We start from the raw sequence: 19,244 nt of genomic DNA, 5'->3' as shown, positions 1-19,244 counted from the left end.
GTTACACTGAAAAGTTTGTTGAAGTATTTTTATTAAATCAAACCAAAGGGTATCAGAGAAAGTCAGGAATTATCCAATAGCCATTTTCATTGCCTTATACGAAGTACTGTGAAAGAAAACATTTATTTTGGGGGTGTGTGTGTGATATCGCTAAGGTGCCTTTAGCCATAAAAAAGCTTTGCCTGTTGAGAAGCTGCTCTGATGGCAGATTTGCACCATAATCCCTGTGTGCCTGAAGAAACCATTTTAGAAATGTCATTTGAAACATTTTTCTTCAAGAACGGTTCAGTTAACCTTGGCTACTCACCCATTAACAAACAATGCAATATATATTTTTTGTGTATTGATCAGCTTCCTAGGAGCAGTCAAATGCCGCAAGTGAATTTTTCTGGAATTCACAGTTTTAACTGATGAACTCCGTAAAAGTTATCAAGTTTCCTTTCAACAGGAGTGGGAACGGCCCAGGTAGCAGTGGCTTCGGCTGGTGCTGCTGTTGGTACTTCACTGTAGCCCAGGTCCTTCTGCTCTGCTCAAAGGAACTGGGAGGTCACAGGTGTCACAGCCCCCCCACGCCTGGTGGCTGCTCAGTCTGGTGCAAAGCCTGGCAACAGATCCACGCGTTCAAGCAAACTGACAGAATAAGGCACGTCGTATCTGCAACATATCCCAACCCACCCAGGTGCTTGGGTATCCCAACAGCTGTAGTTAGCACACCAAACCTGAAAATATTTTTAGTTTAGTCTATTAAAAACTACTGACTCTTGATAATTCCTCAGAGAAACCAAACTGCAGCTCCTGATACCCGTGTCAGAACATGGCCTGTAAGAAACCCTTGGATATTTTTACTATCCCATGAAAACGTCTTTTTAAACCAAGATGAGCGTGGGTGGCACCAACAAAACAAGCTGCAGGTACCAGGGGAATAAGACACACAGCCAGCTGTCTTTTTTTTATAAAAGTATTTTTAATAAACCGATGGATTTAAGTTTCAGATGCTAGACAACTTGTTGCCATGTACAGGTAACAAAAGTCAAAATTCTTTGAATTTTATACAAATACTATGTAGTCCTGTAAACTTGTATTCAAGTTTACAAAAAAATGCATCAGTGAATATTCAACTTGTAACCAACTTCCAACAGTGAAAATTCTCATGTATCAATAGTGATCAGAATTGCATTGCAAATTTTAGAAGTAATGCAACTATGTTTTTACCAAGCCACTCTGGAGTTACTGGTGCAGACTGACAGTACATTGGATTTTTTTTTTTTGGCTTGCTGAACAGAAAATGGCATTTAAATAAAATGACTTCGAGTTAAAGAATATAATACGTATCAAAAGCACTATCTTACAGAAAATTAAATGAGAATGAGAAAGTAAACAGAGCAGAACCCTGAAGTAGTGATATTTTTCTACCCGTTTTGATGGAAAAAAACTCCACAGGTGTCCAGCTTTCTCACAGCATTTTGGAGTGTTCTAGTCCTAGCACAGTGTGGTCATTAGTCGACTAAAGTAATCCCTGCTTGGCAGTAATGCTGGTGAAAGGTAACTTGCTCTATTGCTAACAAATCGGAGTAACCACTGGCAGGGTGACTTCTTGGAGGCATCCAGCGGAGGCTGAGTTGACAGCACGCGACTAAAGTTACAGTACCGCTTGCTTTGATACAACATCCAACAGCCTTCAGGGTTCAGGTGTCAGTTTCCTCACAGGATTTACAAATGGATGGTTTTGAAACAAAAAACAAAAACGCCAAACAGGAGCATGAGACAGTATTTTCACCTGTACAGCTACCAATAAAATGAATGTTTTTGTTACAAACTTTCCAGTCTGCTTTATAAAAAATAGTCTTAGTTTTACTTCTAAATAAAAACTGTGCTGTGATCTGTCACGTTCTTGCATTGTACATGCTGTAGTTGTGTGTGTTAATGAAGGTGTAGAGATTTGTGACCTAGCGCTCTGGATATATCAGAAGCCTAAAAAGCTGATTTTGGTACACAAAAGTTAGGTAGCAATGAAAATTCATTCTATTTATTTTTCCTAAAACCTAGGAAAAGCTACAGTACATTGCTAGATCAGTGGCCTCAACCCTGAGCTGAAATAAAGGACCTGCCTTGGCCAAGAGACTTAGTCACGTTACTACCACAGCTGCACAGCAGGGACGAAATAACCTGTCTGCGGCCCGTTGCCTGAGCTGTAAGTAGTGTGAGATTCAGTTCTGTAATGCTTGAGAGTTGACTGGAGACCACCATATTCATTTTCACTACAGGACAAAAAGAAAGGAGAACTGAAATTCGGAGATTCAAGTGAAAAAGCACTCAACAGGGAGAGTCAGTATGTCCAGCTTCTGGAGACCAAACAGAGAAGGTAATTAGTGGCAGACTTGTCAGTCTTAAGCGTTTCCCACTTGGTAGAAGAGATTATTAAAACACGTACCAAACTGCAGTTAAAGAGACTTCTACTATTATCCCACTCATTCCAGAAAGTCTCACTTGATTTTTTCCCACGGAACTGAGCATTTCTCTCTCTGTACCTACACTGCATCACAGAAGATGAGTGAAACCTTAAAGACTGGCTAACAAAGGATTCAACCCAACTGGCAGCAGAAAAGCTTCCGCTCGTTTCCAGCGCGAGTCGGAGTTGGCGATCATAAGAATTCTTTCCATGATACAGCCTACGGCACCTTCCTGTGGGGTTCAATGGCACCGGCTACCCATGGCTAGGAACATCCGTAACATGAAGCATTCTTGCCTCCTAAGAGGACTTCTTTTTCTTTCCTTTAGAACAGCAGGAACTGTAGAGTCAGTATTTCACTTAATGGAAAAACTAAACCCAGCAACAGACTGAAAATAAAGCTTGGAAGAATCATTTATACTTCTAGTAACGCGCACTTCCTCGTGAGCTGATCAGTTTACGGATGGTATGGTTTTTTGTTAGTTTAAGGCAGCAAGTCTTACAAAATACCCAAGCTCACCTCCCTCATGTTTGTGCTACTGTATCCTTATGTGCACAATGGAACCTCACTAATTTACACTAATGACTGGAAGAACCATTAATTCTCTTGGTAAGTGAACACGAATAAGGCATTCCATTATATATTCTGATCACTAATTATAATTTAGTTCTAATTATAATCTACCAGCAAACATACTTCTGTGTTTTAGAAAATAGTATCTCTTACCTTCAGATATAATTATGTGTGCAGATTAGTGGGTTCTGCTGTGTAAACACGCAGGTGCATAAGCAATTTTCAGGTTTTTCTTCATTACATCTGACAAGAAAGCTAACGCCACAGACAGAGACTGTGGGAAAATAAATTAGGATTTCTCTATAATTTGTGCAGATATGCACAACTGGGCAGTAATTTATAGCTCAAAAAAAAAAAAAAAAGGACATGAATGTTTACAAACTCAAATGAAGCAAAATCAGCAGCAGAAAGCAAGGCCATTCCCCAACCATAAATGGCTTGTAGTACACTATTCCAAACTATATGAAACAAACCAAAAAAAAAAAAAAAAAAAAAAGAGAATACAACTACTAGCTTTTACATACATACAAGTTTGAAATCAAGTAAAGCAAAGAGTGAAAAATTTGTTGATGCTTCTAACAGATGATATACACTGTCTAAATCCTGGTTGAAGTAGACTGAAATACAGACAGAAGATGGGATGCAAACTACATGGTTCAGTTTAAAAAAAAAAAGGGACCAATGTGCATTGTAATGAGATAGAAATTTCCCTTCATATGTGCAAAAATCCAGAGTTTCATTAATGTAGAGGTCATAATTCTAGTAACAGATCTTAGACAAAACCAGTCTCCCTACATTCTGGAATCTACCTGTTTACATCAGCCACTCTAAGTGCACAGTACCCTGTTCACACATATAGCATTCAGCAGTTTCTGGCATTTCTCAGAAATTTAACGTTCACCTGCCTTTAATCTTGAGAACAAAGGGGAGAGTTCATCCAGGGCATCATACCACTGCTTTGGAGTTATATCAACAGTTAAACCAAACTCAAATTCTTTCTTCTTCCGTGGTGGCAGGAGTCCTTACAGGACTTGTAAACAGCAGTACACAATACTGTAAACAAATAATTTAAGTTCTGCTTTTTACAAGATGTTAAGTTAACCCAGGTCTACCAAACAGGTGAAAATGAAAAGGGTGGCTTCACACAAAATCCTTCCCTTTTCTCCCAGCAATTCTTTTCACTACATAAATAATCCTGAGCTGAAACAGGGGTTGGCGAGAGCCTTTTTTGCATATAAAAACAATGTTCTAGAGTCAGCTCTCATGTTCTGTCAGGAAGTCAATTGCTGGAGAGATTAAACTGAAGTAATTCGAACCGTTTGCTACTTTGGAGGAGGACTTATAATTTGGTGTGGCGACCAGTTCTAGACCCAGATGCTGAGCTTGCCAAGGAAGCTGATGCTGCTGCATCCTCAGCTTCCTCCAGCTCATCGTGTAGCTCCTGGCTAACGCTGGACTGGAGGGCTGCAGGAGTGAGCCACTCCTTCGGCAGACAGCTTTGGAGAAACGGTATACAAGAGCTGAAGTAGGCAAGGCGATTCACCCATCGTGGAATCTCTTTTCCACACAGAATCTAGGAGGGAAGGGAAAAGAAAGGATTAATTTGTCTTCTGCATTCAGCAGCAACAAAACTACAGTACTGTAAATAAAAAGCAAAGGCTGCGGCAGCCTTACAATTTACTTATTGCAAATGCCCGTCAAGAAGCACTCAAATTAGCTGCACTAAGACAACTTTCTCCATCAGTGAAAGCAGCATCCAAAGTCTCACAAGGAGACTTGTTTTCCCACTGTGAGAGTTTGACACATGGTTCTACACTTTTTTTAGAAGTCCTGAAAAGCCTAACCACCTCACTCTTTTTGAATAACTTCTATAAAAGGCATAGAAATGAGTTAAGGTATGCTTTCTAGTCACCGGTAATTCCTTAGAAACAGAAATTGCAGGAGAAATCTCACTATTACAAAAAGCACTCTGAAATCAAGTGGTCAAGATGATGGTGTCAATAGTACAGTTCCATGGAGTTATGCATACAGCTGAGGCTATTTATTGTGACGGCCTCTGGTGACTTTGCACAAGACATCACCATCTTACAGCACCCAGGCAAGGCAGACACACACTCAGGCTCACTGGAACAAGAGAAGCTGTACAATGCAAAGCTGGTTTCAACTCCTCAAAAATATATACAGCTACATTAAATACTTGTTTTTACTATACACCAGTTGTTAAATGGTTTCATTGTCACTCTCAAGGAGTGAGCTATTTAATTAACTACCTCCATATTCACTTCTGGTATCACTTACTCCAGTGCAAATCTGGAGAAAATCATAGCTAATAGGAGCATTAGTCTGCTGTAACTGAGCAGCATTTAACCTGTAATTATATCCCTGTTTTTATAGTCAATTTGAACACTAAATAGGACAAGACATAAAATAGAAACAACATGACCATGTGGTTGAAATTATGGCAAAAACCTGGCCATATAGGCCAGATTTCATGCCAACTGCAGCTTTGTCAGTGTCTCACCCTACTTACTTGTACCAGCATTGCACATGAATCATCATCTCAATAAAGTTTTTCAGTATCACTGGAAGATCAAACAGTCTACACAAAACACAGGCTATACACTAAGTGTGCATTAACTCGTTTGAAAAAAAAGAACAATTAAATTTTATGGAAGCTCACCATGGAAAAAATAGCCACCCCTTTTTTGGAGTGCTTCAGTGAAACATTAGAATAAATTCTGACAAGCAGAGACTGCCAACTACCAATAAAAATCACAACTGCCATTCCCCTCTGTCCTAGGTGTCCTAGGTTACTTCTTCTTGACCCTTTCCCTTGTGTTGATACACACGTGAGTGATCAGGCGTTCAATCATACTGGCAAACCGATCATGTTAAAATAAAGCTGAGGGGAAAAAGCTAAGTCCACTTGACTCCAGTCAGATATTTTGCACGACTACTCAGGCATCTACATATCCAGGACGCAGGTGCTGGCAGAGCAGTAACTTGACAAAAGCCTCTGAAGCAGAAGATTAATATTTTCTGTGAAACTTCAATGCCTCTGTTATTCTTTAACAGTAGGTCATAACTTTAAAAATTATTTTCAGTGTGATGGTTCTGTGGGGAAACACTGATAAAAATAACGTGGTTCTATCTTCAGTAGTGATCTTTAAAGCATCTGAAATGCTTTTGAAATCCTCTTAATACTTGATTTATTAGGTCTCTCAATTAGGAATGCACCCCTGCTCGAACACAAACTATGTACGACAACAACATTTAGCATCTTTAGCAGCAAAATCTTGTGCTTTCGACATAAGCACAAATAAAACCTGAAAAACGGAGGCATTTGCCCAAGATAACAGACATGGTAAATTGGAAATTAGGCCAAACGCTCCAAAGGACAGGAAGGAGATGAGGCTCTGTAGCCACCTGGGAAGCACCTTTCTGTAGATCTTCATGTTTGTTTACCTCGGATAAAGCTGAAGAAAAGTGGTTGCAGTTTTTGTGCATTAGGTGATAAGCATTTCCTTTGAATTCTTTTCCAAGCTCTTCTACTATTTTTTCTATGTCATCTTCCATAAAGTCAGTACTGCCTAGAACCACAGCCTCCCTAGAAGAAAAACAGAGTAGAAGGCGATCAGGTTTCTGTGATATAGGTGGATTACTGTTCACACAACACTCAAAAATCACCCCACTGTAGGTGGTGAGATCTTTCTGCCCTCCTAGAATAACACAGATTCTTCCTATTCCATTTTACAGCACCACTTTTGTCTTTAGCATGAGAGATTATTTCCACCTGTAGCTCACTTAAGTTATTTGCAACTTAACTCTGACAAACACTGGATGCAATTTTTCCCTCTTTTCCAAATGATATTGTTTCTAAGAGACAGCTGAGAACAGATAAGAAATTGTAATGCAGGGAAGGGTCAAGGCAATCACACTGAGAAAGTAGAAAAGAGACATGGAGAAACCTTGAAGAGCAGCATTTTTCAGCTTTTTTGTTGAATAGATATTTCGCTACCTCAAAAAAGTTACCCCCTTGTATATACTGTATGAATAGCAAAAGCTAGACACAAGTCCACATAATTTGTACACATTTAAGGAATTTAACAGTATGCTAACAATAATGTTCTTTGCTGTAGACACTTCACTGTCTCATCACTTCCATCCATCTTTCATTTCTAAGAAAACACAGATTTCTCAGAAAGTCAGAAATCCTGTACTATCATTCAACACATCTATCCTCAAAAATAAATGCAACACGTTGTCTTTTTAATATGCCTTCTCAAAAGCAAGAAAATAGGTATCTTTCTTACTTAAATTTAAATGTTTCCCCCAACTCAGAAGCATTTCCTGGTGAAATTTCAAATATTCCAGAAAATGGGTATGGATGACCACCATAGGCAAATTCTGAAAGAGAAAGCGGAGATTTAACAAAAACGGCATACAAAGACAGTAAAAACTAGCAGAGCTCACTGACTGGAGGATCACTTTACAGGGACCTAAAGCTAGAAACCAGACAGCTAATTTACATAGGTAACAAATGCAAGGAGCTAGAAATCAATACCTTTGTTAGTTACTAGTCAAACTAATTAGAATTTCCTACATCAGTGTACAGGTTTTACTTGAATAACTTTACAGTAAGCATATATTGTTTTTCAATGTATAAGTGAGGATTTACAAGCATCCTACCAATGAATGCTCTTTATACATGGTTGTCCGTAAGAGTCCACTTATGTATTTATAGATTAGGGATTCAAAGTACTTGCATCCTCAAAGGTGTGATGGCGCTTCTATTCAGTGCACACTATGGTTGTAAGTGTGGCAGCGCATAGTGGCCTAATCGGTTCTTTAATTTCTTGATTTGCAAGAGTTCAACTGTCCCGAGTTCTTTACTATAACAAGAAAGTAAACCAGTGCATGCTCTGAAGTCTGCACGTAGCATCTACTGGCATAAGCACTCACAGTACATGAAAATATCATGGTGTGCTTTAGCTTCCTTCTGTGTCTGTGAGATAAAGCCGCATGCCACACCCGGAGCGCAATAAAAAGCTTTAAGCATGACTTCACGCTTCCTTTCCTCAAAACTCATAACACACCATCCAAGTCTAGCATCCAGTTTTGTGGATAATCTTTTTTACAACAGGTAAATAAATTAAAGTTTGATGTACTTTGAAAAATGCAAGTCATTGTTCTAGCAGGGGTATGACCTGCTATGTGAGAAACCTCTTATAATCTGAACAGGAAGGGAGGCACATGGGTTTGGCACAGCTCAAGAACTGGGTTTCAGGCACAGCACTATTAAAAGTCAGGTCTTTCTGGTTTGGATTAAAAAGAAATCCAAAAAAGTTTTAACAATAAGCATTGTATTTTGTCAATTTGTTGCTTTGATAACACTTGCAAACCCAGTTACAATGTGACCATTATAGTAGCTGAAATGTCTATAGTTTAAGACAACTGTGTGCAATGTGGTCTTTGGACTGCATGCCACACCTTTTGCTGCTTCCCCTCACCTCCAAACACATTCCAAAAAAAGAACCAAAGTAGATTTTTCTTCTTTAAATGGAGGCTACTTTTAGCAACACCATCACCTCAGAGCGTCACTACATTGCTGGGCAAGAGCACCTCAGACCTGAGCCTGTGCTACAGCAGGCTCAGAAACACCTTCTGGCAGCAGGGGGGATTCAAAGTGGCCTGAACAGAGCAGGAAGATGCATCCCCAAAGTCCAACCTATTTAGCAAAATCGGAATGTATTGCCTTATTTATCACAAGTGCATCTTTTGTGAACAGTATGCATAAGATGCCTTTTAAAGAAACTGTCTCTTCAAAGCAAACTAACCTACCAATAAGGAATAGACTTTTTTTCCTGAACATCATGCACTTTCAAGTGCCTATCTGCAACAGACTATTGTTTCTGTAGTTAAAAATGACCTCCTTGCACTAAGCAGTGGCAGAATACTGAGAAAACATGATTCAACCATGCTTACATGAAGCATATATTTGTTTTAACAACAGGTATTTCAAAACTTAAAGATTTCTAAGCCTAGCTGAATAAATTGCACACTTTCTCACAGTTGTATAGCTTCATACAAGAATGCAACATGACTACCACATCATTCATATCCAAGGTTTTTTCCAGAGGCAGAAGAGATGAGAACTTCAAGAGAAAACAGATGAACACGTTTCAGGAGCCAGACTTCCCTCATTACCTGAAAAACCTTTTTGAAATAACAGCATTACCGGAACACAGAGTATGTTATGTTCTTCTTGTACGTACCTCGGCCATACACCTCTATGCCTGAATGGAACACTCCAATTCCAAGGGAAGAAGTATATTCATTCATCCAGTACTAACAGGAAAGAAGAAAACAAAAGAGACTCTAGTTAGCTTCCAATACAGATTTGTTTTCTGATAGCAGACTGACATGTATTTATTCCCCACATCAAAATCACGAAACCCTACCGCAGAGGGAAACTGCACAACCCATTTTACAGGAACAGAACACGCCGTTAAAACTCCCCAACTATACACAGTGACTTAATTCCATTAGGTTCTACTCCAGTGTTTTAGTGCTGTCAATGTCTCTCAACCCAGACGACCGTACCTGGGAGAAATCCAGATCCGCTCACAATTTGTCGACAAATTACAGGTTATAAAGTTTTCCATGAGGTGGGATACATTCTAGAATCAACTGCAGTAATTTTGCAGGAGCACTCCTTTTTTTAAAAAATAACGTCAGAATGTAAGACTGTAATATACAGACACCAACTGTCATTTACAGCAGTGATCACACTTGTTTATGACCAGATGAGCACGAGATATACTCAGAGATATGTAAGATGAACTGAAATTACTTTAGTGTATTTTGTCTTTGACTACTCAATTGGTGGACACCACACAAGAGACTAAGTTCTCTCCAGGCTCCTGATGTATGTATCTCCATACATCAGGTGTAACTAAGTCTTTTGCATAGGTCTAACACCTCTTTCCGACCTATCACTTTATTGTAGCCAACAGAAAATAGTTGCATTTCAAAAGGAAACCAGGAAGTGATAATTAAAAAAAAAAAGGGGGGGGGGGAACAGGAAAGAAACCCCCCTTCCCTTAGTGCTTTCTCTTCTCTTTTTGAAAAGCAGGAGCAGCAGCTATTAGCATCATATAGGAGCTAGCTATTACCCTCAAGACCTTAAAGATGCACAGATTTCTGGAAAGACAAAACCTCAAAATTACTGTCTTTCCTTGGCTACATCACCACCCTCAAAATATCAGTCTCCAAGCAGTAAGAGTTTTCAACCAACACAATTTAAAAAGGAAACTAAAACAAAGGCTAAAAAGAAAAAGCCTCAGTCGTGTCCTTAAAACTGACATTGGCTAGCAAGAAAAAACTCTCAAAAATACAAGAAAAACATTATTTTGTCAATTATTCCAGCAGTGGGATATTTCCTCCCAGGTCGTCTGGTCCCAAAGGGCACCGCTGAGAACTTCTTCAAAGCAGAATTCAAGAATTCAGCTGCCAGGCAGGACACAGGCTGAGGTAGTGCCCCCAGCAAATTCATATTTATCTAGCAAACAGGAAGAAAAAGAAGCTATCTTATTTACACAACCTGTTGACATAATAAGTGCCTTCTGATGTGAAGTCACTATTAAAATGGCACAACTGATGATAAATGTAGAAGGTTACAGGTATCACACTTTGTTAAGCGTGCTAGCTGGCATTAGTGCATAATTTACAGGGCCATTACAGACATTATGGCATATAACGTGCATTTCTGAAAGCTAGTTTTCTCCCAATAAAAATGATTCACTAAATTTTGGACTGAGAAGCTATTCATGAAAATCAAGACACGTTAAATGGCAAGAAGAGCAAGTCAGGCCAAAAGTTACAAATTTTCAGCTGTAAGATATGGATGCATTTGGCTTTTACAGTCATCCTTATTCTAAGTATCATTAAACTAAATTAAATGGTCCCCCACATTCAGTTACCAGCAGCTGCCAAACATCAGCACATGATTTTTTTCCAGCCTAAAATTCACAATTTCACTAGCAGGCAGAGGACACAAATGACTTATCTAGATAACAAGATGCTCAGGATTTGATGTTCTCTTCTATAGTTGTGGGAAATTTTGTCAACGTGAATTAGCAGAAGACAGATTTTGCTCCTTATATTTATTTAAAGTTAAGGCTCATAGAGATCTATGGATAAATTTTGCTTAAGACAAGACTTTACCCTTTGCTTTAATTTCTGGCTTTGTCAATGCAATGCTATGTTGGCTAGTGGGGTATGGATGACTATACTAAATCATCACCTCAGTCTATTGAAAGGGCTTAGCAGTTCTTTCCTTCCTCTAGTCCCTACGATGAAGCTGCATCCAGAAATATACTGGGTTAGATCTACTTTGTATAGAAAGACATAGAACAGGGAGAAAACAAGGAGAGGGGAAGGAAGGAGAACAATGTTCAGACTACCCAACTAACTTAATGGGTTTGCGCACATAAAAAAAAATTGGATTCTGTTCATTGAAGTGAAATCAAAAGCCCCCTGGAAAATGGAAGAGCTACTTCAACGTAAACCTGTTTCAGTTCTGAAGCCAGTCCTATCCCATACTTTACCAGCTGACCATTTCAAAATAGTTTTAGGTTTATATTTATAGTCAAAGCTGTAGGCACATTCAATGTACAGTTTGTCAGCACAGGAAGAAAGTGTGTTTGCTTAATGAGAAGGTGTATCCAAATGAACCTAATTTAGAATTAAGCTAGACAGGGTCCCTGGTCTTTCCTCTCCTGAACACCCATTCAGCCAGAAAACTCCGAGTCCAGCCTCTGAATTCCAAATAATCTGCACATCACATACACATTGGATCTGTTAATGCCAAACAAGGTTATCGCTGCTCTCTGGAAATGGAAAAAAAGCTACACAAGATATCCCCTAAGCAGCAGAAGTAATAAAGCTGAGTTGGTTACTAGGTGGAAAAAGAGAAAAATTATTCATGCTCCTCCCCTCCCACAACCCCGTGAAACAACCTAATGCAAGGTATAGGGAGAGGACAGGAAAGTGGGTCCCCAACCCTCCCCATCGATCCGTACAGAAGCAGGCGAACGGGATGGGTGTTCAGCAAGTCCAGCGCTATTCAAGCACACATTCCTCCTTATGGTGGCACCTAAATACAAGGGGCTCACTGGACTACAAAAAACTGAGCAGCTTTGGAAAAAGTGCCTAAAGCAAGCTGGCACTTCACTTAGTATTTCCAGTAAGAACAGAGTAGGTTAATTGAAGATAAAAGAATTTCAATAAGGCAGAATTACTTTCCCCCTAGGAACAGTAATTATATCTAATTATTACTTAATCTGGATCAGCTATTGGAAGGTTGGTCACATTTTTTCATTGAACAAAACACCTTATCTCACTGAACAAAGAAATGCAGGACAAGTGCAACTTAAAATATGCTGAATTTGGCTACAGCCAAAAAGATTATATATGACTTACAAAATAAAGATTGTAAATTAAATTACATCTATATAGCTTGCTGGTTCAGTAATATGCTGTAAGTTTTGGAATCCCAAACTGGTCCCAAAACCTACATCCTGGCCTCCATTACACAAACTGGATTCCCTTCATTTAGTCTTGAACGCATGAATGTCTAGAAGCACAATGCCATATCCTCAATATTTTGCAGTCAGTCGGTCTTGTAGAACAGGGATTCATGTTTAATGCAACCACCAGAACAAAAATATTAGAGAAGTATTTTTCTATGTGCACAATAAGGTCATGTCATTGAAATGAAAGAAAAACACTAATCCCAGTGCTTCAAAAATATCTTCATTACTTTCTTCAGAGCTTTCATTTATGTTAACACTTTAGATTGTTATAGCCTTCTTTGACAAGGGGAAAAAAATAGGATGCTACTTTGGGCACAAAAAACCTAGACTCCTAAAAATAGCATGTAGTTAAAATGAAACTATAAAGTACTCTGGTTCTCAAAACACAATATATCAAAATCTTCACTCTACCCTTTTAATGATCATAAAACATTTTTCAAAGGCGTGAACTGCGGCACGTAAATATGCCCTTAAGCTTCTCTCTTGCCATAAAGTTACCAGTACTTGAAAGTCCACTTTCTTGTACAGCACACGCAGCCCTCCTCGCCCTTTGGTTTTATCAAAGATTTTTGCTTTTTCAAGCGCTAAGGACAACAGAAGGGTGTACGCTCCAAAACCGACTCAGCCCTGTAAGGAGTTTCAGCAGCAGCAAGGTCACCTAGCATTCCCCTGTATATAAGCAGTTGTCTGGGAAATGAAGCTACAGTTAGCACACAGGTTAAAATAAAGCTGTTCATACAACTGTTGCAATTATAGTAGTGTTGATTCTGTCATCCAGGTGACTAACAAATAGCGGTCTCTTGTTCCAAGACAGAAACAAAAATACCCAGTTCCAAACCTAAATTACAAAAAAAACCCCAAACCCACCTCCAAGTGACACAAAACGTGGGAAGCAAAGAATAAACCTGCCAGTGCCTCAATACACAGTTTGCAGTATTTGATGAACAGCTATTATGAAAGATTCTTCCCTTCTCCCCCCGGCTCTTAGAGCCCCCAAACAAGACAGTATCATTGATTTCAGCAGGCTGCCTACATGCAGTAACGTAACTGCTATGCAACATTTAAGTGAGGTGTTAGTTTAAGCTCCTGCTTCAAACAAGTTTAAAATGGACTGAGACATCGTTCAGCGAAAGAAGTTTGAGGCAGGATGTACCTCGACAGTGTAGGAACCTCAGCTTTTCTTTCCAGTTTAAAGAAAATCTATTTCTCTCAGGGTCAAATAATGTAGACATCATTATAAAACACCACACACAGCTGAAGTAGGACATAGAAATATTCTGCTTAGTGGTCTATGCTTACACTACATCTAATTTGTGGTGATGTACAGCTTCAACAAATACCACAAATGCAGATCAATGCACAAAAAGTCACCCCTCTGTGTCATCCAACATCTGCAAACAAGTGCGCTTGCTTGCTTCTTTTGGAGTGTTAAGTTCCAACCACAGATGGTGGCTTTAGAGACTATGCTACTTCTTGATGTAGATAGAGCCCCACTAATCACAACAGGACAGCCATCAGTCCCCACCATGCCCCAAGGAAAAGTATGACACTACTTTTCATGAGCACAAACTTCCTTTTGCTTTTTTTCCCCTTCCTGCTTGTCAACTGTCAGCCTTCCTAGGATGGCTGGAGTAAAGCTGATCGCAGCAATTCAACTCTGGAGGAAAAAGAAAGGAGGATATGGGTTGTCGCAAAGACAGGTAAGAAGTAAGAGATGAAGGAGAACCATGTGAATGGAAGAGTAGATGATCACAAGAGAAACAGAAGAGGCACGCTGAAGTCACACCCCACCAATGCTATCATCATCATGAGAATGAAGTTTCCCCCAGAAGCCAGGGCATGACTTTCCAGGCAGGCACTTACACAGAAGACAGTCCGTTCTGTGCACTGGTCACAGCCTGCCTGTGAACCGGGCCCAGGCGACACCGCACAGCTAAGCAAGTCTTCCTGAGAACGCTGGGTCTTCCACCTTGGTGAGTCAGAAGTACGTCAAGCCTTGACTTCAAAGATACTATCTTATGTAAGAGTCCCAAAACTCAAGTCCTGCTTCTTTCTCTGTACAAATATTTATAGTTAATATATGCAAAACCATCTCTTTTCATGCTAAAAGAGCTTCTCCAATGTGTATTTTTGAACTGTAGCCCAGAGAAGTCATACATATGCATGTGACAGGGCATCCTTCCCTCCCGAAGTCTAGTATAAATAAGGCACACTGACTTTTTGTCATATCAGCATCATGTGTGAGCTCAACCAGGTGAGCAAAGACACCATCCCCTCTCTCAGAAAAAAGACACCATTTCCCCCCTCTCAGAAAAATCACAGTGAATAGACTGGTTCTGTCTCCAGTCTCCCCTCATTCTCTACAAGGAAGGAAAAACAAAGTACAAGTAACAGGTTATATTCGCTGGAGACAGAACTTGGACATAGGAGGGGGGCAAAAAAAAAAAAAATCCTTTGACAGGGACACCGATTTCTGTGATGAATATTAGGGTGAAAGAAAATAATGGTAAGAATCAGGCTAGTTCATACAATTTCATATATAAATGTAATTTCAAGCCAGACAGCTCCCTATTGATTGCTATTAAATATTTTGGCATTTGAGCCTGAGTATTTCCAAGCAAACAAGCTGCCATTTCTCTCTGCCAGCAGCCACAGATCGTACACTATACACCTCCACCTTTTTAAACCACCAAAAGTTCACTTCAAAATGGTGGTGGTGGCAGGAGAGCTTACCCAAAATAAGCCAAGTATCGCAAACACAGTCACCTAAAGCCAGTTGTGAACCTTACTGTCCCTCTCTCAGTAGACCCAAAATGTGGTCAGAGAACTAGTGCTACTTGTTCCAATTTCCAGCGATTGAAACGCATTAACGGATAATATTTTCTTAATATTACTTATCCGCACCTCCTGTTCCATGCAGGTACTTACACCTCATTTGTTACCATGGCATCTGAGCAGCTTCCAGCTGAACGGAAGACAATACAGCAGTTGCTGTGGGTGTCACAGAAAGATTACCCAGAAGGGAGGGGAGGGGGGTGAGCTCACAGGGCTGCAAATCGAGCTGGAGAAACTCCTTTATTTCTACCAAGTTGCAGCCATACCAAAACTGTTCAAAAAGCCTGGTCTAGGAAAAAAAAAACAAAACAAAACAAAAAAAAAAACCAAACAAAAACCCCCACGTTACTGACACTGCGCTAAAAAACTCCCATCCCTACAGAGACAGTGGTTCTCCCCGGCTAGTGTCCTGCTGGAAAATCGGCCACTTTTACGGTTTTCAGGCGCGGGAAAGTCCCCCCCCCCGAGCCCTGGGGACAACAACAGGGTCGCCACCCTTTCCCAGCGCGGGGGAAGAGTTTTCCCCGACACAGGGCGCGGATCGGCCCCTCGCTGCCAGGCCCGGCCCGGCAGCAAACTTTTGTAGCGCAGCACAAGAGATTAGTAGAAACTGACGGACACCCCCCCCCAGCCCCCCAATTATCCACACACACACACACCCTCCCCGGGTTCGTTATCTCTCCTGCGGGAGCCCACGGAGCCAGCTCCGGCGGGGACGGGCAGGAGAAGGGCAGGAAAAGTTTCCCCCTCCCCGCCCCCGACAGGGCGCTCCCCGCCGCGGCCCTGCCGGCACGGGGGGCCGGCGCCCCCGCCCGCCGCCACAGGTGCCTGCCGGGCCACCCTGCCGCCAACGGCCCCGGGCCGGGCCTGGCGGCCGCCGCGGCTCACCATATCGTAGACGTTGAGGATCACCAGCTGGTTCGCCATCGCCGGCGGCCCGCGGGCGCCCCCCGCCCGCTCGGTGGCTCCCGCTGCGGCGGCGGCGCTGGCGCTGCTCAGGCCGGTGGCGGGGCGGTGGGGACCCCCGGGGGCCGCTTCCTCCTCGTCCTGCCTGTTGCTGCGGGGCGGGGGGGGGCGGCGGGCACCATGGAGCCGCCGCCGCGGAGGGACCGGGGCCTCGCCCCCGGGACGACGCGCTCAGCCCGCGGCCGGCGGCGGGGGCCGGGCGGCGGGGGCGGGGGGGGAGCGGGCGCGGGCCCCACCCCGGTGGCTATGGCGGTGCCGGTGGCGGCGGGAAGGGAGGGAGGGCAAGCGGGAAGGAGGAGGCGCGGCGGTCAGGGAGAAACGCAGGCAGCGCCTGGCGCTGGCGCCGCCGCCGGGGCCGCGGGACGGCCTGGCGGCCCCTCCAATGGGCGCAAAATGGAGCCGCTCGAACCCGCCCCCATCTTCCGCGGGGAGCGGGCCGGCAGGGAGGACTACAGCTCCCGGCGCCCAGCGCGGCGGGGAGAGGGAGGAGGACTACGGCTCCCGGCGTGCCCAGCAGCCCCGGCGTTGCTCCCCCTGCCTTTGCCCACTTCCGCCATGGGGGGATGTCGGGGTGGGCGAGGTGGACGGAGGATGCCGGTGCGGGATGCCGAGGGCTGTCGTGGCGCCTTCCTGGGGTCAGACCCCGACCCCGGAGCTGACAGGACGGCCATTTTATGCTTTCCCTCTTCCAGCGTCTAACCAGATTCAATTTCATACAGACAACTACTGCCCTTTCTGGCACGTTAAAAAAAAGTGTGGTTTGCAACAGGCTGTAGATGCGCCCTTGAGGGGAAGGTGCTGCAGGAAGGGGGGTGTACCGCCCCGGGGGTGTTCTGGCTCCTACTGTCATTTCTGGCTGTGGGTGTTTAGATGTTTAGCCCCCCTTTTCAAAGAATCATAGAATGGTTTGGGTTGGAAGGGACCTTAAAGACCATCTAGTTCCAAACTCCCTGCCGTGGGCAGGGACACCTCCACTAGAGCAGGTTGCTCAAAGCCCCATCCAGCCTGGTCTTGAACACCTCCAGGGATGGGGCATCCACAACTTTCAGCGCCTCACCACCCTCACGCTAAAGACTTGCTTCCTGATATCTAATCTAAATCTCCCCTCTCTCAGTTTGAAGCCACTATCCCTCATCCTATCACTACATGCCCTTGTAACAAGTCCTTCTCCAGCTTTCCTGTAGGCCCCCTTTAGCGGAAGGCCGCTATGAGGTCTGTTGCGAAAACTTACCAGAGGTTTGGCTACTGGTTGTCAAAATATGACATTCAAACACCTGAGAGACTGGTGTGTAAACCTGGTGTTTGTCTTGGCCATATGAGAGCTGTTGGTGGTAATGCCTTACATTGCCCGTGAAGGAGTGAACCTGTGGACACAGGGTGTCTGTAATTCCTTTGGGTCATGTTCTTCAACTGCTGCTTTGGCTTTGGCTGGCAGCTAGGAATCAGGTTGGTAGTTACTAAACAAAAAAAGTTTTGTGCAGTAAAGCTGCTTCTATATCGAGGAACACTAAGGAAAATATGATTAAATAGTTAAAAACTGCAGGCGTCAAAAACCTTATCTGAAAAGACAGGGATTCCATTTCCAACCAACAGTATGCATTAACTGGAAGAGAGGAATACAAATGCTGGAATGACTTCCAGGGAATCACTTAGTCTTCGTTCTCTCCTGTTCGTTGCCTGTCTACAAGACGCACTGTGAAGAAAAAGGAAAGGAAGACGTAACTTCTAGCCTGTCGTGACAGGAGAGAGAGATAAAATTGTATGAATAAAGCCAAAGAGTAAAGCTCAGTGTCATTTATTTGACTTAAAAATTGAATTTTGATATTTAAGTATTAGTCTTACTACGTAGAGCATTAACACAATACTACAGCTCTGACTTCCTTAGTGATGCAGTTTATCTTTTCACGCCGTTATCTGCAAAATATAGGAAAATCCTTTTGAGCAAAAAGACTGATTAGGTAGGTGTCAGAAGCAATGTTAAGCATGCATGAGTAATGCAGAAAGTTATGCTTTATGTGGTGCGTTTTATAGCAGTTAGCGTTTACCTGAGTAGTTTGGAGAGTGCGAAAGTATGGTATGGGGATACTCCAGGATACGCACCAAGATCAGTCTGGCAGTTTGGTAAAGGGGCAGTGGTCAGTAGTGGGCACTGCTACTGTTACCAAAGACAGGCCTCTGCTTTGTTGATAAACATATGCTAACTTAAATGAGTGAATTTCTGAGCTTCTTACTGTGTGAGAAAATAGTTGGTCACCGAGCTGACAGTGATAAGGATGGGATAACAAGAAGTAGTTAATCACCTCAGGGTTCTCTCATACGTCAAAATATGTACTCCTATACTAATTAGGACAGAGCTGTGGCTACTTCAGAGGACATCCTTACCATCCTCAAGAAATTGGCAAACTTACAGTAAACTTTTACTGTCCTGAGGTGACTCAGTACCTTAAAAGGATAATGTGAGGAAGGGTATCCCTACCCAAATGGCCACCAAGGAACTCACGCCTGCGCAGAAGGGTTTTGTAGATGCTGCAAAATTTAATACGCATGCACAAAAAGGGCTATTCAGTCATCATCATGAAAATGTAAGCCTAGGTGGAGCTATGTATTAGGTAGGCGGAATAATGAGAATCTATTGTGTATAAATAATGGGTGAATGTCCCCAGTAAGGTGTGCTAGGTTTGTGGATTCCCATCTAGCACCTGATGTCGAATAAAGCAATATCTCCTCTCTAAACTGCTTCTGGTTTTGAGAGCTTTTGTTTTAGGTAACAGTACCACAAAAGAAGTATAATGTGTGAACCCAGGGACTTCTGTCTCCTAAAACT

The 19,244-nt window shown here is 42.4% G+C and overlaps 1 protein-coding gene across 1 annotated transcript; it reads right to left on the bottom strand.

Annotated features, from left to right (window-relative positions):
* Nucleotides 1-952: 952 nt before the first annotated feature.
* On the bottom strand, nucleotides 953-16,381 carry DESI2 (desumoylating isopeptidase 2). The gene is made up of 5 exons (XM_074168401.1): nucleotides 16,343-16,381; nucleotides 9,299-9,371; nucleotides 7,337-7,430; nucleotides 6,489-6,630; nucleotides 953-4,596 (listed from the first exon to the last, which is right to left on the bottom strand). The coding sequence occupies exons 1-5, from the start codon at nucleotides 16,379-16,381 to the stop codon at nucleotides 4,363-4,365; spliced, it is 582 nt and encodes a 193-aa protein (XP_074024502.1). The 3' UTR covers nucleotides 953-4,362.
* Nucleotides 16,382-19,244: the final 2,863 nt, after the last annotated feature.

Source organism: Numenius arquata, chromosome 2, assembly GCF_964106895.1.
Source record: "Numenius arquata chromosome 2, bNumArq3.hap1.1, whole genome shotgun sequence".
Lineage (NCBI taxonomy): Eukaryota > Metazoa > Chordata > Aves > Charadriiformes > Scolopacidae > Numenius > Numenius arquata.
The sequence above is the reverse complement of the archived record's forward strand: the minus strand, read 5'-3'. Positions and strand labels throughout refer to the sequence as shown.

What these genes read in the sequence shown, in the direction of transcription:
- DESI2 (XM_074168401.1), bottom strand. Translation starts at nt 16,381, where the DNA reads ATGGCGAACCAGCTGGTGATCCTCAACGTCTACGATATG. An exon ending in TCCTCAACGTCTACGATATG is followed by an intron (nt 9,372 to 16,342) that starts GTGAGCCGCGGC and finishes CTTTCCTGTTAG; the next exon opens with TACTGGATGAATGAATATAC. An exon ending in CATAGAGGTGTATGGCCGAG is followed by an intron (nt 7,431 to 9,298) that starts GTACGTACAAGA and finishes TTTCTCTTTCAG; the next exon opens with AATTTGCCTATGGTGGTCAT.